Source organism: Ischnura elegans, chromosome 11 (genome assembly GCF_921293095.1).
Source record: "Ischnura elegans chromosome 11, ioIscEleg1.1, whole genome shotgun sequence".
In the NCBI taxonomy this organism is placed as follows: domain Eukaryota; kingdom Metazoa; phylum Arthropoda; class Insecta; order Odonata; family Coenagrionidae; genus Ischnura; species Ischnura elegans.
The window spans coordinates 27020152-27046188 of record NC_060256.1 but is presented as its reverse complement, the minus strand read 5'-3'; the positions used below and the strand labels follow the sequence as shown (position 1 = coordinate 27046188).

Sequence of the window (26037 nt, the reverse complement as noted above, 5' to 3'; positions counted from 1 at the left end):
CCTGTTTGAGTAGTATATGGTATGGCTAAGAATGATTGGTGGATCACACTCATTAAAATTGTCTCTCACAAGTACATGACTTATCAATTCCAGATGACTGTGATCTATGGATTGGTGGAGAATACAATGGTACTGATTGGGAGTGGCATCAAAGTAAGGATTTAATTCTTTCAAAACGAGGACCTGAGGGATATCCTCCGTGGGGTCCTGGATTGCCAGAACCCCACCATGATTGCCTGTCTATTAGAAAAGTCTTCAATGCCCCAGAAATATTGTTTCGAGGGCGGCAGTGCGATGCCCCGTTAGGCTTCATATGTCAAGAGAAAGGTAAGTCTAAGTGTTTGGATCTGTGGTGTTAAAAATAATTTTTTAGGATTTTAAAGTGAAAGAGGAAGTCAAATGAAAACTGTTATAATAATACTGGGGATCATGGAGGTGCTAAACAAAATGGTCGACCATCCGCAACTTGGCCCAAGCTAACAGAAAGGATCTGAGGTCATTTTTGTATTAATATATCTAGGTTAAGAGTCCTGGTTAACAAAGGGGACCTTATGCTTTAATACTAGCTAAGCTTTTTTTCTAGCAATGAATTTTTGTCATGACAATAATCACTTTCATGCAGCTAACACTCCATTTTATGAGTTAGTTTAGGCACATATTATTATGCCATAATGTCTGGTTCTTTCCTGGCGAATAATGGCAGGGTTTCAGGCTGGGTAAGAGTTTTCATATCTCTTTCCAATATTTCAATGAGCAGCTTGTCAATTGTCTCCATGGGTTTGCTGGAATCCAAATAAATGCTCTCTTGCACCTATAATCACAATTTTAAATGACATGACTGAATTTAAATGTTCCCAAATCTTGCCAACAACAGCAGACTCCTGATTTTTCGGCTGCGGTATATCCGTGTTGGGGATTATTTGTACATGATTTTCCTCTTGCTCAATATTTTCCGCTATCTTCATAAAGAAATAATATCAGATGCAAAATCATCGGAATTACGGCATTGATGCTAGAATACATCGGGCTTATTATTTCCGTTAGAATCCCCTTAGTAAAACGGAAGCAATTGCGTGCTAGCTGCATTCACGGGAGCATGGTGTTCTTTTTTTCCAAGCCTGGCAGTGAGCGAACCACGCTCCTTGATCATGGATACACGTTGCGCAGCAGTTGCAACCTGGACAACTTGTGCGAGATGCGACTATGTGGCATGGGCCCTGACAGTGTATTTTCTGACGTCGAGCAGTGGTTTTGAAGCATTCTCGCGAACCACTTTTCTGTATCCATGATCACACAGTTACGGATGTGTGGTTTTCGAAACCAGGCCTTACATGAAGGATTGATTATAAGCATAAGCCGGCTCATGAGGAAAATAACTTCCTAATGCTTTTTGGGTGCAGTCTACAGTCCAGCCGGGTAGAGTTGTCTGATGGCAGCGCAAAAGGAGAGGCGGAAAACCCTGCGCCAGCACGATTTGCAGCCAATTGCTTTCTCCCAAATGCACCCTCACACCCTCCCCTTGTCATACAATGCTGTCACATGCATATGAAGCACTGAAATAAGCCTGACCCACCAAAACAAGCCCTTTCTTCGAATCACCAAGACAAAGGATTCTTGAAATGTAAATACACAATCCTGGTAACTTTTCACTGGAAAATTATTTATTGGTACTACTCATTTGGATGCTGAGGGGTCATTCTCAAGCACACTGTTTATTATATCGACAATCCAATAAATACCCAAATTTTGGCAGGGGGGTGAGGGAGAAGGGTTATACAGGGGGGGAAAAGTTACCAGGGTTATGTATTTACATTTCAACATGCATTTTCACAAAGTTTTAGTCGAATCGATTGAATTCAAAAGATTCTTCCTATGGGTCGTCATCCCTTCGTCATCCTTCCTTCACCCTCGTCATCCCTTCTGGCTCCTTTCTTTAACGAACCCTTTTGTTTACTAGTGATGTGGGCGTTTCCCTTTCTTACCTGGCAACCTTGCCCTCTACCCCAAACTAGACCCGTCTAAATGTCATCGGACAGCTCTTGGCCGCCGGACTGTAATATAGGAACTCGTGATTTGTTAATAAATCAATAAATTTACGTTTTCATGATTAATAAGATTAAATAATCTTATAAATGTAATTCCTGCAAAGGTTTCCTTGTTTCAATGCTAAACTCTGGAGAAATAAACGATAAGAATTTGAGGGTAAATGGAACGCGGCTTACATTAAAATTTGGAGGATTCGTGTAAGCTGGGCACCCCCATTTTTTCACTGGGATTTCTGGAAAAAAGGTGCGCAAGTTCTACAGGTAAACTTGTATTTGAAATACTGCCCAGCCCTGTCGCCACTGTACTGTGTTTTGTTCAACCATCAATACCGAACATTATTATATTTTAATGCAACGTACATTATCCATTTGAATTAGGTTTAGATATTTGGTACAATTATTTGCATTTTTTTAGTTCTTTGTTGGATTCTCTTTCATGTATCTACAGATGTTCCTTATCTGAAAAATGCTGCTGCTCGACCAAATACTTCAGTTGATGCTTTTGTTGGAGATGGGTTTGAGAAGATTGATAATATTGTGCACCTTGAAGGTAAGCATAGTGATTGGCTATATGATACTCTAAAGAAATTTTAAAATTTATTGAATCCAAAATAAATCTTAGGAAACGTCTTTAAAAATTTTCGTTTGTCTTTAGGGTCTTACTTAGGGTCTTTACTTTGGGGATCTACCTGGGTGACTTTGGCTGAAGTGGATTAATGGTATTGTTATGGAGAGAGTCAGAGGTTCATTACTTTCCTCTGTGCCTAGGTAATATGAAATACCCACCCAAAATAATGTGTTTGTGGTCTGACATGAATGGACAAGTGACCTTTAAGTATTCTTTGATTAATTGTTAACATTGGTGTTCTAGTTTGTGAAATGAAGACTTTCATTGGAGAGCCTGCCTTAAAGATTACCACCTTTTCAATTTTTCCAGAAATATCAGGGTCACCCCTCTCACCTCACTCTATAATCTTCAAATACAATAAGTACCCCCCATGCCTGGCCACTTGCACTGCCATATACATATGTAGTTTGTTTACACTCCACGTTCAGGACTGTATATGTGGTGATAGGGAACATATTTCCAAAATGCTCCAAGGAAACCTACAGAATACCTTTAAGAATTATTGTTATTGCCTCAAAGATAAAATTTGAAAATGAGGTACTCTTATTAACTTAAGATTATGATCTTTTCAATATTTTCTGAAATTGAGGCCATGTATGTAGTTCCCCTACACATCATGGTGAGCCTTGAGCCACCATGGAGCTCCAAGAGAGACCTTTCAAATGAGGCATTCTAATCTTCCTACCTGTGATGAAAAACATTTTTTTTACTCTTTGCATCACAACACTCATTTTATTGCACTAGTGTAAGTACTTCATGAGACATGACGATGGAAGTATGGTGATGTTCTGTCATGAGCCATATTTTACATTGTTACTACCTGTTAGGGTGGTGTATTATTGAATGCAATTAAATAGTATATTTTATGATGATCGTTGCAGAAAATGACTCAAATCGCTGTGTTAACTTGATACATTTTTTATTGAACCTAAATGCTCTTCAAAATGTGATCATCTCTAGAGTCACAAAAGCATTTTATCCAGCCAAACAACTGACGATTGAATTAACTTCAAACAATTGTTATCTTTATCTGTATATAAAAGAAGATGTCTTTTTTTCTGCCCGTTATGCATTTTATTATATGGCTGCACGAATGCGACCAAAGTAAGTACTTCTGAATGAATAGTAGTGTACTTCTGGTGAATCTCATGATCTCAAACCTTGTAGTGCTACTTTTAGCTGTGTCCGATGCGTCCTTCGCGTTGTTTTCTCATTACCATTTGTTACGTCACATCATACAACTTCTGTGGTAGGACATCCTTGCCAGATAGGCACACCTCTTTACTCCTTAAAACAAATAGCATAACTCAAAGGATACTGATCTTACCTATTAATTAGAGATGGGTCAAATAGCAGATTTCTCGAACTCGAATATCGAATTCGAATATTAAATCATTGCTTGAATATTCGAATACCTCGAATTTCGAATACCTCGAATACTAAACGATGAATGCGGGAATGTTTGACTCGTTTGCCTATGCAGCAGGAAACACAAGATAATGGGGAGTAAGTTTGATTTCCTTTAAAGGATTCGAACAGGAATTTAGCTTATTAATGGAATATTTTAATTTTATGGAAACAATTTGGGCATATAGTAGATTCAACTAACATCTCTTTCAAATATCCTAAGGGAACACACCACCTCGCAAAAAATGATTGCATGCCATCTCGGCATTTATACTGCTATGATGGATTTCTGTCTGATGTATACATTCTTATCTACCAAACGCCATTTCAGCGGCACGCCCATCTGATACTTGGACTCATCCAAATTCTTATTTTCAACAGGTAGCTCCCTTTACCTCCACTCCTGCTGTCAAGTGCTAGCGGACAATCCGAGGCATTTTGCAAAATACATGCGCTTCTCCACCGGATTTTCTTCAATTATTTTTAGTCCATCTTTGGAATTTTTCATGAGATAAGCAAATGAATACGAAATGGAAGCAGGGAGAAACCAAATATCTTGAGATAATATCCCTTCGTCTGTGACTGTGAAAAAAGAGATTTATACCATGACTCATAAATTGTAACTTGATGTATGTTTACGGAAAAAAATACCACATCAACTTCCGAGAAGCTCAGCTGCAAGGATATCGAGTTTTGCCAGAATGCTCAGACTCCATCGTATTTTGACCTTTATTTCCTTGCAAAAAATGCTTAAATAAAGCCAGAAATACATCGTGTTTGGTCTTATATTTTTTAAATTACGCACACATTGCTTATATGTATTTCAATCCAATAATGGTGTAATATCAATTGCTGAAAGTCATTGTTAGACACCTTTTGGGCTAATAGATGACTCATGCAGCAGTTGACCTCCAGAAATGGGGAACTTCGAAGCAGGTAGGCAGAAAAAGGTCAGTGGGGGAGAAAGAGGGAAGGGTGAAACAGGATTCTATTATTCTAATGTAACTTGATATTTTCTTTTGAAGCTTTTGATTTATGGCCTTCTTAATACAAACCCTGCACGAGCTGGGGCCTTTTGTTTGATTTCGGAGAGGAGGAAAGCGTTGGAGGAGGGGGTAGTGGATTTTGGGAATTGTGCTACGTAGTTACTATCCCACGGCACTGAGGTTCTCCTGGCGGGGGAAACTGGGGATTTTCGGTTTTTTTCATAGGGTCATTTTCGGTTCCCCACGTTGAACTCTTTTCACCACTATAATCTGCAAATTTGATGTAGTTCATCAACTTGCCTAAAACGGTGCTGCATGCACTAAATGACTAAAGTTCTCTACATTTTTCTGAGTCAACTACCAACGACGTGCGTGCGACTGTGTACGGTGCAAAATTCAAAGTATTCGAGATTGTACCTTTAGCATAATCATTCACTATCTCGAAATTGAATACTTTCTAGTATTCGAATATTTGCGGATACTATTCTCACATCTCTAATTTTGAGGTATCTGCCATCGTAAAGCCACAAAATTCCAAATTTGAGGCCGCATCTGATACTTGGCCTGATCCATATTCTTATTTTCAACAGGTAGCTCCCTTTACCCCCACTCCTGCTGTCAAGTGCTAGCGGACAATCTGAGGTGTTTTGAAAAATACACACGCTTCTCCATCAGATTTTCTTCTTCTTCAATTATTTTTAGTCCATCTTTGGAAGTTCTCACGAGATAAGAAGATGAATTCGAATTGCTAGCAGGAAGAAACCAAATATCATGAGAAAATATCCCTTCGTTTGCGACCGTAACAATATATTTATAGCCCAACTCATAAATTGTAACTTGATATATGTTTTCGGAAAAAAATACCGCATCAACTTCCGAGAAGCTCTGCAGCTCATATCGAGTCTCGTCAGAATGCTAAGTATCTGTCGTTTTTTGACATTTATTTCCTCGTGTAAAATGCTTGAATAAAGTCAGAAATGCGTCGCGTTTGGTATTATTTTTTAAAAATTACACGCACATTACTAATATTTCAATCCAATAAAGGTGTAATATCAATGCCGAAAGTCATTGTTAGACACCTTTTGGGCTAATAGGTGATTCATGCAGCAGTTGACCTCTAGAAACTGGGAACTTAGAAGCAGGTAGGCTGAAAAAGGTCAGTGGGTGAGAAAAGGGGGGGCAAAAAATACGTTTCTGTTGTTCTCGTGTAACTTGGTATTTTTTTCAAAGCTAAGGTCTTTGTAATATGATCCCTGCGCGAGCTGTAACCTTTTTTTATTTCGGAGAAGAGGTAAGCCTCAGAGGGGGCTAGTGCTGAATGGAGGCGGATAGCGGGTCTTGGGAAATGCGCTAATGTAACTATCCCACAGTACTCATGCAGCAGCTGACCTCCAGAAATGGGGAACTTCGAAGCAGGTAGCCAGAAAAAGGTCAGTGGGTGAGAAAAGGGGGGAGGGTGTGAAACACGTTTTTATTGTTCTCGTGTAACTTCATATTTTTTTCGAAGGGAAGGTCTTCGTAATACGATCCCTGCACGAGCTGGGACCTTTTGTTTGATTTCGGAGAAGGGGAAAGGGTCAGAGTGGGTGAGGCCAGTGCTGAATGGAGGGGGATAGCGGATCATGGGGAATGCCGTTAGGTTGCTATCCCACGGCACTGAGTTTCTCCCGGTGAGGGAAACCAGGGATTTACGGATTTTTTCACCCAACCATTTTCGGTTCCCCACGTCGAACTCTTTTCACCGCTCTAATCCGCGAATTTGATGTAGTTCGTCAACTTGCCTAAAACGCCGCTGCATGCACTGAACGACTAGAGTTCTTTACAATTTTCTAAGTAAATTACCAACGACAGTGTGCGACAGTATACGGCGCAAAATTCAAAGTATTCGAAGTGTTCGAGAGCGTACCTTTAGCATAATTATTCGAGACATCGAATATCGAATACTTTCTAGTATTCGAGGTATTCGAGTATTCGCGGACACTATTCACACATCTATACTATTAATCCTTTTGGTTGAAATCTTTTCGTTGGGATATGCATTTATGGTCTATGCACATGCAGATACATATAACTATCAATGTTGTGAAGTGTATAAGCTATATAAGAATATGAGGTTATCCTGTGCATGTTGTATCGAAGTAGTTTTTCCATTTTTTGCTTTAACATGTGTATACCATCATCATATCAGCTTTGCTCCTTCTCCTAAAAATCCTGCTACGTGACCATGAATTCTAACTTGCATGTTTCCCACTCCTCTGGGTGCTATCCTTCCTGAAAAACGCCGGGTGGCCTGCTAGTGAATAATTAATAACATTGAGACAATTGCTGCACAATCAATGGTAATATCTAAACTATTTAGTATGCCATAAATAATGCTTTAAGTTAATTAACTAATTAGAAGTCTAAAGGATATGCAAATTTTGCCAGAATTTGGTTTCTTTCAAAATAATAATTTAAGTGGGAATACGATTTTCAAGCTTTGATGCAAGGGGCTCATGTTATTACAGTACTAATCTACCTGATAGAAAAAGGTAATAGCATCTTTGTATAGTTGATGTGCCAAGAGAAATTTTTTGCCTTTTTAATTGAAGAGAGTTTCTTTTTTTCTATGCTTGAGAATACTAGTTTCCTATCCCTTGTGATGGAATGCACAATTGGGCAGATCGGAAAAATCAATTTTTTACAAATCCGTCTGGCCCATCCAAAAAAGTTGTGGGACTGATCAAAAATAAGGCCTAAAACATTTAAGACCTCTAGGTGAACCCCTGACCATCGCTCAGATGCCATTCATGGGGGAGGGTGAAAAATGGAAAAATTTAATATTTTATGGTCATTTCCTATAGATTTTGTCGACTCATTCTTATAGATTGGTCCTGATCCTAAGGACAAAAATTTTATGTATTTTGATGTATCTGCCACTGTAAAGCCACAATATGCCAAATTTGAGTGTGCGTCCGCAAAGAAAATATTCCAATGGCCATGCAATGCCGTGGATAGAAGAGTGGCAGGCTGTCTAACATTAAAGTAAGAGATGTGCATCTCCAAAGTTTGCGCACCTTTCTAGTCACTTGAGTGGCCACTTTATAGACCATAGGCTCCTTGCCTGCTTTCTCAGATCTGAAAATATCGTGAATAATACAAAAATAGTTCATCACTTCCCTTGAAATTGGTTACATTTATTAGTTTAATGCCGACCAGATGCAAAAAAGGGACAAGTTGTCTAACTGCGCATTCTTTTTTACCTCCTACCATCTGCTGATTTATATTATCAAAGAAGTACACCCTCCTAGCAGCACACGCTGGATGAATTTAGCTGTATTCGGGGCATGGGAGGGGGGCGAGGGGATGCTAATGGCCTGCTGCTCTACTATCCACGTGCTGCATGGGTGTAGGAATTTTTTCTTGGTGGACGCGGCCGCAAATTTGGAATTTTGTGGCTTTGCGATGGCAGATAACTCAAAATTAGAGATGTGAGAATAGTATCTGCGTTTACTTGAATACCTCGAATTCTAGTAAGTATTCGATTTTCGAGATCGCGAATAATTATGCTATAGGTACAATCTCGAATTTGTACTTTGAATTTTGCACCATACACAGTCGCACGCACGTCGTTGGTAGTTGACTCAGAAAATGTAGAGAACTTTAGTCGTTTAGTGTATGCAGCACCGTTTTAGGCAAGTTGATGAACTACATCAAATTTGCAGATTATAGTGGTGAAAAGAGTTCAACGTGGGGAACCGAAAATGACCCTATGAAAAAAACCGAAAATCCCCAGTTTCCCCCGCCAGGAGAACCTCAGTGCCGTGGGATAGTAACTACGTAGCACAATACCCAAAATCCACTACCCCCTCCTCCAACGCTTTCCTCCTCTCCGAAATCAAACAAAAGGCCCCAGCTCGTGCAGGGTTCCTATTACGATGGCCATAAATCAAAAGCTTCAAAAGAAAATATCAAGTTACATTAGAATAATAGAATTCTGTTTCACCCTTCCCTCTTTCTCCCCCACTGACCTTTTTCTGCCTACCTGCATCGAAGTTCCCCATTTCAGGAGGTCAACTGTTGCATGAGTCATGTATTAGCCCAAAAGGTGTCTAACAATGACTTTCAGCAATTGATATTACACCATTATTGGATTGAAATACATATAAGCAATGTGTGCGTAATTTAAAAAATATAAGACCAAACACGATGTATTTCTGGCTTTATTTAAGCATTTTTTGCAAGGAAATAAAGGTCAAAATACGATGGAGTCTGAGCATTCTGGCAAAACTCGATATCCTTGCAGCTGAGCATCTCGGAAGTTGATGTGGTATTTTTTTCCGAAAACATATATCAAGTTACAATTTATGAGTCATGGTATAAATCTCTTTTGTCACAGTCACAGACGAAGGGATATTTTCTCAGAATATTTGGTTTATCCCTGCTTCCATTTCGTTTTCATCTGCTTATCTCATGAAAACTTCCAAAGATGGACTGAAAATAATTGAAGAAAATCCGGTGGAGAAGCGCATGTATTTTGCAAAATGCCTCGGATTGTCCGCTAGCATTTGACAGTAGGATTGGGGGTAAAGTGAGGTACCTGTTGAAAGTAAGAAGTTGGATGAAGCCGAGTATCAGATGAGCGTGCCGCTGAAATAGCGTATGGTAGATAAGAATCTATACATCAGACAGAAATCCATTGTAGCAGTGTAAATGCCGAGACGGCATGCAATAATTTTTTGTTGAGGTGGTGTGTCCCCTTAGGATATTTGAAAGAGATGTTAGTTGAATCAACTATATGCCCAAATTATTTCCATAAAATTAAAATAAACCATTAATCAGCCTAATTCCTGTTTGAATCATTTAAAGGAAATCACAATTACTCGCCAAAATCTTGGGTTTCCTGCTCCATGGGCAACTTGGTCAAACATTTCCGCGTTCATCGTTTTTTTCGTCCATCCCCTTGAAAAACAATAGATCAAGGTTCCACTGCATACCTTTTTATTTATTCATTAAGTGAATAGAAGAAGTAACGTACGTTTAATATGCTTTGTGCAATTCTAGTATTCGAGGTATTCGAATTTTCAAGCTATGATTTAATATTCAAGTTCAAGAAATCTGCTATTCGACCCATCGACTCAAAATGCATGAAATTTTAGGCCTGTAGGACAGTAACCTCAGGAAATGATCATATAATATTAAAATTTTCAATTTTTGACCCTCCCCCCTAAAAATGGCATTTGAGCTAGGGTCAGGGGTTCACCTAGAGGTCTCAAAAATTTTCACCTTATTTTTTATGAGTCCCACAAATTTTTTTTCAGTGCGTCAAATGGATTTGAAAAAAATCCATTTTTCCGATCCGCACTAATGTACACTCAAGCATGATACACTACTTTCTATCTAAATAATTAAAAATATATCATATTCCATCCATCCATTCCATCTCTTGGGGAAGTTTCAAGCATGTAAATGAGATATTGTAAAAACTTTGTCTCATTTTCATCAAATGATGGATGTGGGAAAATTATACATCGGGACTGTGATCTAATGATGAATGCAGGAAAATGATACTTCGGGAACAAATACATTGTCTGTATGGGACTTTATTTGGGACCAGGAAAGGGAAACGATAAATGCAGGAAAACGATCAATGAGGGAACGATAGATCGAGGTTCCACTGTAGTGCTTCTGTGGGTAAATGTGGAAACTAGGCAGCTGGGGCTCTAGCATGTGTTACATAGGTGGGCCAGGGGTGAACTAGATTATAAAATGGGTGGGCCTTGGATTAACATTGATAAATACCAAGGCTAAAATATAGTTTTAAATATTTAATTGTTGACCATACATGAATCGCACCCCTTTCCTGACATGCCACACTACAAAAGCAAATTATGCCTCAGACCTTAACTCATTTTTGAGATTGCATTCATTTTATATTCCCTCAAAATACAGCAAAATTGATACCACTGAGGAGGAAGCAAAAAATGTGAAATATAAATTAATAAATATTTATGGCAATACAAAATTTTTTTATCAGATTATGAGAGTGGTTTTCGATAAATTTTATGCTTCATGGAATTCTTTTTTATTCTGTAAAAGAAAGTACAACTTTGGAATTTGATTCTGAAATTGGTCTGTCTTATTTGGGTGGGCTTTGCCCCTTCAATGTTTTTTGCTAATTTGTACTATTTGTTTATATTTTATGTCTTATAGGCAGTTTTGTCACAAATGAATGGGTTTCCGAGGAGTCAACAGTAATGGAGCGTGATCGAGATAATGGTGGAACCACATTTGTGCATCAAAAAATATCATATACCTTCTTCATGAATCGAAAGGCATCGTGGGAAAAAGCTAAAGAACTTTGCCCAAAGTTAGCTCCTGGCAGCCACCTGGCCACGTTGTATTCCGAACCTATGGCCTACATCATAGCTCTGTCAATGACTGAACACCCTAATGATACATGTGGTGAGTTTTATTTGAAGTAGCCTATGCTTTGCACAAGCACTAATGACTCTAGCAGTCATTTATGCAGCGATGTGCAATCTACCTATGTTATTCAAAACTTTAAAATATATAAACTTGTGGTTTGAAGTACTACTGGAATTGGAGTCAATTTATCACCTCATTCTCGAATACTCATTTTCAATTCTGATTCTTGGCATAGAATTAAGGATTCAAATCGACCCATCACTACTTATTTGGACAATCCTCTGGATAAGCATATCTTTTCAGTGGCGTAGCCAGGGGGGTCCGGATTGTATTTTTATACTCCTGGGGGTCCGGACCCCCCCATTATATAAAAAAACAATTTTTTCCTTTGTAAAAGAAAACAAAATATTGAAAAATCATGAATTTACAAAATATTTCTTTGATAAATGAAGTTTTCTCGATTCTGAAAAGTGTTAAAATTAGTTTAAAACTCTTCACTTAGTAGGTCCTGTTTTTCAAAAATTTTCTTCGCTGGTTTTGGACCCCCCCCCTCCCCCCGAATGAAATTCCTGGCTACGCCACTGTACCTCTTGACATGATTAAAAAAAACATAAAAATCCTGCTATGCAACCATGAATGCCAAGTTTCACACTTCTCAGAGTACTATCCTTCCCATGCAATGCCAGATGGGCTGCTTGTAATTTATAAATCTGAATTATTGCAAATTCCGGAAGCTAGCCTTGGCAGTATTTACACACCCAAAATGGGCTGACAGTGAAAGGGATAGGTGATCTTTTGGCGCTTGTTCAGGGAAATTGATAAATTCTCAGGAAATAGTGAGCAGGTGGAGCACTTCAACTGTTTGGGCAACACATAAGAGAAATATGGATATAACAGTAAGGACACCAGGAAGGGAATTGCGTTAGCAATGGAGGTTTTCATGAACAAGGAGGAGCTTATGAAAGCATCGCTGTGTAATAATTTAAAGAAAAGGTAAGTGAAGACTTTGATCTAGAGCAGGGGTCTCCAAAATATGGCCCACGGAGGACTTTCATCCAGCCAGCGCACTCGTTTCAAGTAGCACATGATTCTCACTAGTTTAACTCTGTGAGATGCCGCTAGGAGCATTGCAGCACTGTACTGCACATCAAATTTGCCTTCAACTGTTTGTAAATAAGAAATACACCACCGAATACTTCAGTAGATGTTGGTATCGAATACTTCAGTCATCGGCAAATTTGCTATCTGGCCCACGGGGCGATTCGGAACTTGGAATGTGGCCCTCGTGGCCTAGTAAATTGGAGACCCGTGACCTAGAGTGTGGCACTTTACGGTGCAGAAACGTGGACACTTCAGAAGGAGGACAAGAGAAGACTGAAGGCGTTTGATATATGGGTGCGGTGAAGAATGGAGGAGATGAAGTGGATGAAGAGGAGGAGGAACGACGAAGTGCTGGACATGGTGGGTGAGGAGAGGCAGCTTTTAAATGAGATACACAGGAGACAGACGGTATGGATGGAGAAAGTACTTTGTGGGGAGGGGATGTTAAAAACTGTATTTGAGGATAGAATGTAGGGTAAATGAGGGAGAGGAAAGAAGAGAATAGGATTTTAAGATAGAATGAAAGGGGGTGGGCATTATTGTGAATTTAAGAGGGAAGTACATAAAGGATGGGGAGGCTACCAGAATACTTCTTCATTACTCCACGGAAACCTAACTTAATCTGTAGAATACTTTACTAATAATGGTGAGGGTTCAGTTGGCTTTCAAGTTATTAAACTCAACATCTCTGTTCAGTAAAGTCTTCCCTTTGAGTAGTATGTGCTATGGCTAAGAATGTTTGGTGGATCACACTTATTAAAATTGTGTCTCACAGTTGCATGACTTATCAATTCCAGATGACTGTGATCTATGGATCGGTGGAGAATACAATGGTGCCAATTGGGTGTGGCATCTAAGTGAGGATATAATTCCCCCAAAACGAGACGGTGATGGATATCCTCCCTGGGGTCCTGTATTGTCAGAACCCCACCATGATTGCCTGTCTATTAGAAAAGTCTTCAATTCGTCTGAAATACTGTTTCGAGGGATTCAGTGTGATGACCCATTACCATTCATCTGTCAAAGGAAAGGTAAGTTTTTGTGTTAATGTGCATCAGTGGCGAATGTAGATAATGATTTTGGGGGAAGCCAATAACAATCCTATGTGTACCTATATTATTACAGAAATGTCTTTTTCTGTCATTCCATATATGCTGTGTTAATACTGCACCTAAAGTAGTAAAAAAGGTATCATTTTAAATGCTGAAACTACAGCTTCTGGCAAAAAATACAATCTCAAATTTCACTATTTAGCCTTTAATTTGCCTTAAAAGTTTTGAATTTTCCATGTAGATTACTTGCTCGAGGTTTATCTACTCCACGCATTATTTTAATTCTTAACTTCAAAAAAGGTTTAAAACCTGTTAAATCCGTGACTAAACCAAAGAAACGCAGTATCAGCAGCCAAAATTATTAAAAATAAAATCTAAGAAGTATGAAGAATATTTAACATTCTCTAAAGGAGACATTGAGTGTAAAGATCTTTAAAGATAATGTGTATCATGAATAAGCAAAAATATTCAAGAATTTTATCAACAGGCATTGACAGCAAAAAATGAAAATGGTTCAAAATACACTTAGTGATTGTACATGGGTGAATGGTATAAAATTTTCATGTATAAGAAAGAGTATATTATGAAATTTTTTTAAGATATAGAATTATGAATTATTATTATTCTTATACTATAACAAATCGAATCGGAAGTCTGTTTGTGTGTTAGGTTATAGTTAATTTATTGGTGGGGTGGATCTCGAGGGACTGTAATTGCATTCGAACCTAATGGAAAAAATATATCACAAGAATTGGTGTATGAAGTTATGTAGGGGACCATTGAATGCTACAGTCTTATATTCATATGTTGTTCACTGGGAAAACATATTGACCCTCTTAAATTGACCCTCTTATCATTTCATGTGCATACGTGCATCTGGTCGAGGTAATATTTTTCAAGTATGCAACTCCATACTGACAGTTATTATATTAATATATAATTATAATTATTATATTAATAATTATTTTTAAAGTATGACATTATGAATTAATTTTTAAAGTATGAGAGCATAGTCGTGTACAATTTTTGCACTGGTTACCTAGTAATAAGGTATCAGTAATCACAATAAATATTTTACATTAGTTTTTGGTGGCTAAATTCAGAAAGTAAATAAAAAAATAACAATTAGTAGTTTGATTCTTAAACTACTATCGTAAAAAAAATCATGTGAATGATTGTGAAGTGAATAATTGATCACTAAATGAAAATGGTTTATTTATGAATTTCAAAATTACCAATGAGTGAATACATACAAAGATGAACCTTAACAAGCATTTCTACCAGTAAATTTAACCAACCAACTTACGTTAATATATCCAGACATGCGCAGATCGCCTTTTGCTACAACCTCTTGCCAGCAGTACTAGCAGAAGCTCGAGACCACCAGTAATAACTTTGTGTCACTAATTTCTCACGTGCATCATGCTTATATTTATTCACATTATTTGATTTTTCCACTTTTTGGGGTTGGGGGTCGCTCTGTTAGTCAAAATAAAAATGTGTTATCTATGCTTTAATGATACTGAGATACATTCAGCCAAAAATATGACAGAAAAAAGCACCTTGGAAAAAGTTAATGTTTGCATGTATGTATATCTCTGGAAATAAATGCTTGGTACTTGTTATTTTCTCGTGGTCACAAATAAATCTAAGTACAACTCTGTGAAAATTAGTTAAGATTTGACTATGTATCTCTTAAAAAAGTGAGAGTGAAATATCTAGTTTCTGCATAAACCTTGAAAAAGTGGCATATTCTGACAGCTTTTACAAAAAATCCCTCTGGTATTCATTTTTAAAATCTATCAATGAACAGAACCATATTTTAGCTATTGAAAAAAGTTTATCTGATTTTTCATCTTGGGCATATATGGCCCTTAAATTGGGGACAGTGTGAGGGGAATCCGTTGATTTCTAAACAGCTCCTCCTGCCTCGGGAAGGTAATACAGGGATTGTTCGGGAATAACTCAATGAACGACGCGACACAACGTGACTTTGTGTGAAAGGCAAAAAACAGATTGACTTTATTTCTGAGAGAGGGCAATGCAGTACACATAAGAAGAGACAATAGAGAGACGAAAAAACTTAGGTGGCTTTTGTCAACTTTATATGAATTAACAGTACAACACCTCTCCTCAAAAGACACTAAGTTTTCTTTCTGATTTACTAGTCAAACAAGAGAAAAAAAATAATAAAGCACTAAGATCAAAATTAAGCACTTAGCCCCATTCCTTTGGTGCAAGTAAGAGTTTTGGATTGGGGTAGCAATTTTGTCAACAGATCAGCAATGTTCTTAGATGATGGGACATAGCAAACACAAACTTGCTTATCACTAACACAGTCTCTCACAAAGTGATAGCGCATGCAGCTATGCTTGTTTCTCTCAGTCAGGAAAGGATATATAGGATAGGAATCCGCTAAACTTTTAGCACCTTGATTATCTGCTAAGATGTTAGTGGGAATTTCTATGGCGTGCCCTAATTCTTTCATAAGATCCCTCAACCAAATCACTTCCTTACAGGCTTCAAATAGTGCATAATACTCAGCTAGCATGGTACTAGTAGCCACAATGTCCTGCTTCTTACTTCTCCAGCTGATTGCAGTGCCCCCGAGCAAAGCAATATATCCTCCTACAGACTCAGAATCCTCTCTGTCATTTGACCAGTTGGCATCACGATACACTTCTAAATTTAAATTAGACACTTTGGAAAAGACTAGCCTGTAATCTAGAGTATGCTTGAGATATGCTATCAGTCTCTTCACTGCAGTCCACTGTACAGTAGTAGGGTCATTACAAAACTTGCTGAGACACCCAACAATAAAAGATCTGTCTGGGCAGCTACAAGTACTCACATACAAGAGTTTTCCTATGGCACGTCTATACATTTCACAACAAACTGGTTCTCCATGCTCAGTGATCAACACACCCATCACACCTAGTGTCGGACTACCAATGCAGTCAGTCATCCCAAAGTCACTTAGAATCTCTTCGGTGTAGGGCTGCTGCTCTAGCACTAAAGTACAATCATTTGGACGGTTGAAAGTAAGTCCTATGATAAGGGAAATAGGACCTAATTCTTTTGTTTCCACATGTGCCTTTAAATCTTCCTTGACAAAGGACAAAAATGAGTCTGTACCACACAGCAAGATGTCGTCAACATAAACACCAACGTACCCATCATGATGCACAAACAAACAAGGATCAGAGTAGCATCGACTTAAACCTAATCCCACCAGGATTCCTACCAATACACCATGCCACACTTGACTCCTGATTGCTTGAGTCCATACAGGCTCTTCTTTAAGAGACACACACTATCACCATCTCCTACTTGGAACATCTCAGGTTGTACCATGTAGACTACATCAGTTAGTACTCCATTAAGGTAAGCTGCAACAACATCAACATGCTCAATGATCCAACCTTTCGACACAGCAAGAGACAATACTAATCTTAATGTGCTTTTATGGAGCACAGGACTGTAGGTATCCCAATAATCCAATCCAAACCTCTGTGTGAAACCCTGCGCAACAAGCCTTGCTTTGTAGATAGGTTCGCCATTTGGCCATTTCTTGGGGGGGGCAAACACCCACTTACACCCAACTACATTAACACCCTCCGGCCTCTCAACAAGTGCCCAAGTACCGTTCCTGTCATGGTTTTCCAACTCACGCTTCATGGCCTCACACCACTGCGGCCAGTCTCTACGGCGACGGGCCTCCTCGACGTTGGCTGGGGGCGCAAGGGGATCCCACACCACCCGGCTAGCGTAGTTACAGCAAGGCATCTTGCAGAGCACCCTTGGGACCTCCGGTCGTGCTGATCTTCGCGGACTCTCATTGGCGACCTCAGGTGGTGGCTGAGGGACTGCGGCCTCTCCTGGAACGGCAGCCCTCGGACTTCGTGCGACCTCGGGTGGCGACTGCGGGACGGCGATCTTTCCTGGAATGGCGGGGACGTCGTCCGGGTTAGTGCCTTGGGTAGGCGCCTCTCCTTGGTGAGCAGTCTCCTCCGGTATCACGTTGTCGAGCATATTGAAGTTGGCAACCTCCTCCCTGGTCGGCCTCTCCACAGCGAGGGACTCTCGCATCTTGTAAGGAAATACAGCCTTGCGGTGGATGACATCATGGCTGTGAATCACCCTCCTCTCCTGGATGCTCCAGAGGCGGTAGCCCTTCGTGCCGTCAAGGTCTATGCCGAGGTGCACACACTCTTGCGCGCTGGCACCAAGCTTGCCTTCTTGGCGTTCTGCTGGGACGTGGGCCCACGCCTGACACCCAAACACTCGGATGCCTTCCAGGTCACTCTTCTCCAGCTCTCTCCCCTCTAGAGTATTGAATTATACATGATGAACATCTGTTCTTGAGATAACATGCAGCAAGGAGGGCCTCTGCCCAAAAATACATAGGCATTCCCGATTCTAACAAGAGACATCTCACCATGTTCATCAACGACAAGTTCATTCTTTCAGCAAGGCCGTTTTGCTGAGGCGTGAATTCTACTGACCTCCTATGCTGAATACCTGCTTCTGCGAGATAGTCTTGAAAAGCTCTAGACAAGTACTCTCTCCCTCTCTCTGTTTGAAGCTGCCTCATCCTTCTTCCATGCGCAAGTTCCATCTTCTCCCTGAACTTCCGGAACTCTCCCAGGGCCTCGCTCTTGTTTCTCAAGGGAATCGCTGTTACAAACCTCGAACCCTCATCAATGAAGGTAATGACGAATTTCCTACGTCCAAGTGATTCTGGCATAATTGGTCCCATGATATCACTGTGGATATGGTGGAGTATTTCTGGGGCATGTTTATCTTCATTTCTGGGGAATGGCTTCCTCCTCATCTTTCCTACAACACAAGACTCACAAAAGGTATCGTCACTAGTTTTCATCTTAACGTCAGGTAGCACCTTTCATTTTCTCATAGTTTCAAAGTTGGGGCGTCCGAGTCGACGATGCCAAGTCGCCTGCGACACTGGAGGCTTTCTTGGTGTTCACTCGATATTCTTCTTTCAGATCAGTCACAGAAACACCACCTTGTGTAGTGACGAAATATAGTCTCCCCACCCTGAATGCCTGGAACAGGAGAGTCTCTCCTTTTAACACCTTGTTCACTCCATCCTTAGATCTAAATTCATAGCCCTTCTCTTCTATCTGCCCCTGCGACAAAAGAATATCTTGTAATTCAGGAACGCACAAGACATCTGATATAGTGACGTCCTTACCACCACACTCCATTGAAATTCGGATTGTAATCTTCCCAATACCAGCAATTTTTAATGGAGTCCCATCACCAATCTCTACTTCTCCTTTGTAATCTTTTAATTCAATGAAAAGGCTCTTCTTGCCCGTCATGTGGTCTGAAGCACCTCCGTCTAAGATCCAAACTCCACTCTCACCTGGCACGAATTTCCTGGCATACAACACTACATGCTCCCTTGTGACGACACTCGCTTTGCATGTTGTTTCAGATTTCCCTTGGTCACCTTCTTTCTTCCTTTTGTCATCTGAATCTTTTACCTTGGGGCATGCGTTGGCCATATGGCCTTCCTGGCCACAGGCATAGCAGGAGTATCTGTGCTGCTTACGTTTGGAGAATCTTCCACGACTCGAGTTACCACTAGTGCACTTCTTGTCTTGATTCTTCGTAGTCTTCAGAGCTTGGTGCTGGCTTTCTTCCCTTATATTCACTTCTGTCTCTTGCTCTAAAAGCACTTGCTTTATTATGCTCACTTGCATTTTGCTGGGTTGGGTCACTAAAGTCTTCACTGTGATTTCATACTCAGATGGCAATCCAGAAAGACATAGGTACGCTAACCGCCTGTCCGTTAGATCTAGCTTGTTGACTCTCAGCATTCTATTTAGATTCACTATGGTGTTGAAGTACTCTTGCATGGACATGCCACCTTTAATTATAGAGGTTAGTTCCTTTAACTTGAGCATCGCCCCATACTCGGTATTTTGATGGCACTGTTTCTCCAATTCGGCCCAAGCCTCACTTGTTTGTTCATAGTCCAGGATATCATTCATGAGGTCCTTACCTGTTGATCTCATGATAAGGGAGAGCGCCGTCAAGTTCTGCTTCCTCCGCCTCCTGATTTCCGCCGCAGATGGCTCGTAACCAGGAGGATCGTCGTATCCAATTATAGCTTCTTAGCACTCCAAACGAAGCATTTCGGTCTTGACCGTCGCTTTCCATGCTGGATAATTGTCCCTAGTCACCTTGGGAATTGTGAAGGTATTAGCGTCTTCTCTCAAGTCCGCCATCTTGAACGCGTTTTGAATCTGCCGGCCGGCTCCACTTAAACACACGAAAATCTGCAAGTTACTCCCAAAACTCAACCAATCCACTGCTCAAATCGTTCCTGGGCCCATTACCTGTTGATTTCTAAACAGCTCCTCCTGCCTCGGGAAGGTAATACAGGGATTGTTCGGGAATAACTCAATGAACGACGCGACACAACGTGACTTCGTGTGAAAGGCCAAAAACAGATTGGCTTTATTTCCGATAGAGGGCAATGCAGTACACATAAGAAAAGACAATAGAGAGACGAAAATACTTAGGTGGCTTTTGTCAACTTTATATGAATTAACAGTACAACAGAATTGCTTAGCTGAATCACGTTGATACGTAGTACAATCAGTTCATTTCAGTTGCTGCTGGGAGTGCCAACAAGACCGATCAGAGTACACCCATGCCTTGCTTAGCTCAAGAGATGCATTCCGTGGGGTCTTTGCACTATACAAATTTGCGTAATATGAGAGCATTTTAACATTGGGAAGATAAGGATGCATTCCTGGTAGCATAAGTGTTGGGTATCAAATTTCCTATAAACCATATACATTCCTATTAGTAGTCTTAGAAGACTTCATTTATAGTTTAAAATATCGTTAAAGATTGTAGGCACGCATTAAAATGTTTTTTTTTCACGTTAAAATAAATTTGTATGTGCTTTTGAAATTCCCACTTTCCGAGCGGGTGGCATATCATCCAGGAAAAATGTATGCCATCTCAGGGTTTCGTAATGTATTACCGGCAGTTGGCAAATTTTCAAACCAGTCTAAAAACAATTCTTGTGTCACCTAGGCCCTTTTTTGCTTATCCAAATGACAGGCAATTGCTACTTTGAATACCTACCCTTTCATTGCTTGCAGAGTATGTGAATTATAAATCGTAGCTGGCTTTAACTGGAAGTCCCTCAAGGCATTAGCACCAAACAGCAACATGAAATGGTCTTCAAATGCCTTGAAACCTAACTTAGGTTTTTCTTCCCTGAAAATGAATATTTGAGATTGCATTCTATCCCAAAACAATACCGTCTCGTCAACATAAAAAAACTTATTGAGGGGGAAAGGAGCCACTCTCAATCACATCTTGTAGTTCATCAGAAAATATTGTGGCGACTGTCCTATCAGCAATTGCAGATTTACTTTAAATCGCAGCACTAATATCCAGCTTTGCTCTCTAATTAACCTCTTAATTAGGGAGCAAAATTTCACTAATGCATCACGAAGGCTTCACACCCTGTGTACCCAGGTTCATGTCCTGACAGAGGCAGAAAGGTTTCAGAGATGGCTGTATCCCTGCTTGAGAGTAGTGTTGACGGAACTTCCAGTGCAACACACTGTCCGGCAGATGGGATGTTAAGCCTATTGTTACAACCTGGCTAATACCAACACAAGGTTTCTATCCTCCCTCACTTACCTCATGGTGAAAATGACCCCAGCTGTTGATTTCCTCCCTCTAAATACCATGTCATACATAATATGGAGTACCCGGCAATTATGGTGGTGGTGAACTTTGGAGGGATAGATCCCCCTTCAAAGAGAAAAAAAAATTTAAAACAATTGTCTAGCTTTGATATACAGCAACTGCAATTCTTAAAGTTAAATTTTAAGTGCCAAAATGATGTAAAACATATTTACAGGCATACCTTTTTTAATTTTCCGGGAATTCCCATTGCCTTGGGGGGTAGCCGCCCCGGACCAAAAAAATCGGTGTGTAAGTGAGGTCATCATATAACTGAGGGTCGTATAACCGAGGTGCGACTGTTTTCTCAGTCCTACTGGACATACACACCAAATTTCATAGGATTCGGTCCATATGTTTCCGAGGAGTTTGTCTACAAAAAACCGTGACACGAGAATTTTATACATGTATTACATATTTGTTGAACTTTATTTTTGGTATCTTATTTGAATTATTTATTTATTGAATTTTCTTTTATACATCTTCAGACGTTTCTATTCTGGGAAATGCTGCAGCCAAACCCAATGCTTTGGTCAGAAAAGAGTCTCTGGAGAAAGATAATATTATGCGTCGTGAAGGTGAGCAAAGTGATAGGTTAAATGGTATTCCATAGAAATTTTAATATTAATTGAATCCTAAATAATGCTTGGGAAATGTATTTGAAGATTTGTAGTAGTCCATAGAGACTATTTACTTCAGGGATCTGTCTGGGTGACTTCAGCAGGGGCAGATTAAGGTTTTTGTTTTGGAGAGAGTTGTGTCTGTTAACATTTAGATATAGTAGTCTCAAGGCCTGGCTCCCTGCACTGCCATGGTCCTGCCATGGAGGGAGTTTGCTTACATATCATGCTGGGTCAATCTATTTGGTGATAAGGGACATATTTCCTAAATGCTCCTAGGAAACCTACCTTTGCCAGCAGAATACCTTTAAGAATTATTACTATTGGCTCCTAGATAAAAGTTGCAAATGAGGTACTCTCTTCCTTAGCCTGGAAAAATTATTTTTATCCCCATTTTACATCACAGATTTCTATCCTTTGTTCATTAGCAGTGTGTACTTAAAAATACATGGCTTTGAAAATTTGTAGAGAATTTGTAATTAATCTATTTGCATGGCTCTAACCTATTAAGGAGCTGTACGATTGAATTCAAGGAGCTTATAATATGATATTCTCAAAGAAAATTTCAAAAGTAAAAATTGCCTTTTGCTGTTTCGCTGTCAAATTTTGGATTCTTAATTGAACATTATTACTCTTCCAAAATATGATAATCTCTAGACTTATTATGTATGTATGCTTCAGCCTAACAATTGATAAATGAATTAACCTCAAATTATAAATAATAAATAATATTGAGACCAGGTGTGCTTTTAGCAGTAAGCAAACTACATGGCCAAATATGGCACCAAGCAATACAGTAAACTCTCGTTATTACAAAGTTCATTGGATCGAAAAAACGGAGGTTCGTAATGATGAACTTTGTAAGAGCATTTCTTTTAGGAATCATCTCAAAACAACATAACTTGCCAAAATTTATTGTCTCTTCAATCTCCTGTACTTACAATTGCACTGCGGAATAGCTTCAGAGTAGTGCACGTACACGATATATGCGATTAAATTAAGCACAAATACTTTAAGTCCTCGCCATATGAACAAAATGCATTCCGAGACCATGTTTGTAAATTGAGAAACCTATGCAAGTCATCGAAAAGTGTTGTTATCTTGCAGTATTCAACACTGCATGACATCTTTGCATTTGCTCACCATTGTAACTAACTGATCTAGCGGCGTATGCGACGCGGCTGGAGCCGAAGAAAATTAGTGTCCGCAGGAAGATACAAATTTTATAACAATACTTTTGAATCTGATATTTCCAAAGACTTGACACAGAATTCCTAAAGATACAAAATTCATAATTGCGTAATTGTGTCTTTAGGAATTTCTTTTAAAATTCTGTAACACACAGAATCTTCTATATGATATTCATATGCCTCATGTTTTGTTTATCCTACTTCATGCTTAAAAGAGTAGCATTGAAGTCTAATTCTTCTAGAAAATAGTTTTTACCAAAGAAAGAAGTACCTAATTATATTTTTCACTCGTACAGAGTTAAAATATTCTCAGAAGAATAATTTATTGAATTTATAATAAACGAACTCCTGAAGCAACTGCTACAATGAAAGATAGCTCCAGTACAATGTAAAAAATAGTGTTAATGTGATTTTGTGTTCAGCAAATCCTTCTATTGTCCATTCTACTGACATTGCATATACCTAAATCTGGAATTGCAGATGACAAAATGGTAGTTACAGTTGCTTTTCAAAAGGGTATTTCTCCTCAAGATATGATATCTAGTAAGAAATTCTGTCATTTTATATGTTCTCATCAATTTGAATCAATAAACACTATAGTTTAGGTAAAAAGAGTTGAAATCCACTTGTGCCTGGGGTGATGAAATAATCCTGAGGCAAGATTTATACCATTTTTGCTACTTTTTGACTTAAATTTGGATTATTTCTTCTTAATTTTTAAATGAATGTGTTTGTTAATTTCAATTTTCCTCTTATAGCCACAGTATTCTCACCGCATCATGAAACTCCAGTGGAATCTGATTATGACGTGAAAGGAGGAATCAGTTATGAGTACCATAATAACTCATTCATCTTCTTCCCGAGGAAGAAAGTTACTTGGTTTGAGGCAAGATCATTGTGTGAAGAATTAGTACCAGGGAGCCTACTGGCTGCATTAGACTATAAGTTCTTGGCACAAGCAACAGCTTACATTTTGAATGAGTATCCAGAAGTTGGATGTGGTGAGTTTTGCATCCAATGTTTTATATCATTGTCCTTTGTAATCTGTTCACTTTATGTCTGTGGTCCCAACTCATTTAGTAGTTATTGTGGATAATCCCTAGGAGATAATAGGAGATGAGTGGCTATGCTCTGGACACTGCCAGCTGAGTGAATTCTTATTGTTGTGCGACTAGGTGAGCGGATTTGATTCGGTGGGTGATCGTTGAGCATTTTTGCAGCGGAGGTATCGAGAAGCCCATGACATTGTCTGCTACGATGTGGAATATGGCACCATTTGTGAGAGGCATACTTAAAGACATACAAGGAGAACATGTGAAGCTTGGCAACACTCAGTATCAGGGAGCCTACTGGCCGCATTAGACTATAAGTTCTTGGCACAAGCTACAGCTTACATTTTGAATGGGTATCCAAAAGTTGGATGTGGTGAGTTTTGCATCCTATGTTTTATATATCACAGTCCTTTGTAATCTGTTCACTTTATGTGTGTCAATGATCTTTGGAGAGAGCTGGCATACTCTCGGAGGACATCGCTGATGGGGGAAGGGTAGTACCGAGAGAGAGAGCAGGAGCAAACTTAATGTTCCCAAATGTACATAGCCATCCTAGTTTGTCACTGAAAACGTGAGAGTCATGGGTGGCCACAGTTATTTTGGTCCCAGTGCCAAGACAATATACCTACCAACTCATTTAGAAGTTATTGTGGATAATCCCTTCCCAAAACGATACCCCCACCGCAAAAATGCTCAACAATCGCCCACCGAATCGAATCCGCTCACGCGATAGGACTCTTAGATCGTCTGAGATTACCAATGCATGAGGCACAGAGCTCAGGGAAACATCTCTTAATCATCACCTATTAAAATTGTCTATGGTCCGAAAGTTTTCCTTCGTTTGATAGGGTATTAATAATCCTTATATTAGCCAAGTGCTATCTGCTAGCAGGGTACTCTACGCTACCGCCATGCTCGGCAGCAAACAGCCTGCATGCTAGTGGCGTTCATAGCATCGCACCCAGGTGGCCTCACACAGCAGCAGCCAGATGTCACTCGAGCTTTTCCCAACATTCATACTTAGCCAGTGCATTTTTGTGCGCTTGAAAACTTTCACTTTTTATTTAATCTCAAAAAATAAATATTGTCATTTAGAAATCTAAAAGCATGAAATATGCACTCCAGGAGTAATAAATCTTTCGATTTAGACAATAAAAAAAATAGGAAACTACCCTATTGCCAAAGAATGGCCCTAAGGTGTTGCTAAGTGGGGTCTCAGGCAGGGCCTGAATGCCTCTGACTATTACTACCATCGTGGTCACTTCCCTCCACCCACTCCAGCTATACCTGATGTTAGGTCTTCTGAGTATGAAAATGCTTGTTGGCTCCACCTGATGTTCGGCACCAAAGGGTTAAGAAATTCCTCTTTTTGAGATATGCCCTCTTCACTTGGGCTATTTCCATCTTGCTTTAAACATCACTGGAAACTCTGCTACCCAAGCAGTAAAACTCCCTCACCTCTCAACTGTATGGCTCTCTAATTTCAGGTTGGTCTTAGCCTTGGTTTGGTCTTCAGGTTGGTCTTTCTTCAGACCAATAGCTTAATTTTCTTTGCATCGATTTTCAGCGTATATCTAGTCATTATCTTTTCTGTGATTAAAAGAATTTTCTTCAGTGGAGATCAAATAGCCTCACAAAATTTTTACGGGTGTATTCTTTGCTGGCTTTTTTTTTAAAGTCATATGTCTGGTTAAGGGGGGATCTAGGATTATTTCTGGGGGGCTCTAGGGTCTGATAGGCAAACGGCCTTCTCTCATTTGAGACTAAAAAAATAAATAAACCAATAACTGTACTTAATATTCTGTTTA

The 26037-nt window shown here is 39.5% G+C and overlaps 1 protein-coding gene across 2 annotated transcripts in view; it reads left to right on the top strand.

Annotated features, from left to right (window-relative positions):
* LOC124167986 overlaps positions 1 to 26037 on the top strand; it is a 73300-nt gene that overhangs the window by 41896 nt on the left and 5367 nt on the right. For both annotated transcript variants that reach the window (XM_046546068.1, XM_046546067.1), the window contains exons 9-14: positions 94 to 327; positions 2494 to 2595; positions 11259 to 11510; positions 13373 to 13606; positions 21856 to 21945; positions 23936 to 24178. In XM_046546068.1, the coding sequence (XP_046402024.1) occupies positions 94 to 327; positions 2494 to 2595; positions 11259 to 11510; positions 13373 to 13606; positions 21856 to 21945; positions 23936 to 24178 (1155 nt within the window). The remainder of the gene's footprint in view (positions 1 to 93; positions 328 to 2493; positions 2596 to 11258; positions 11511 to 13372; positions 13607 to 21855; positions 21946 to 23935; positions 24179 to 26037) is intronic.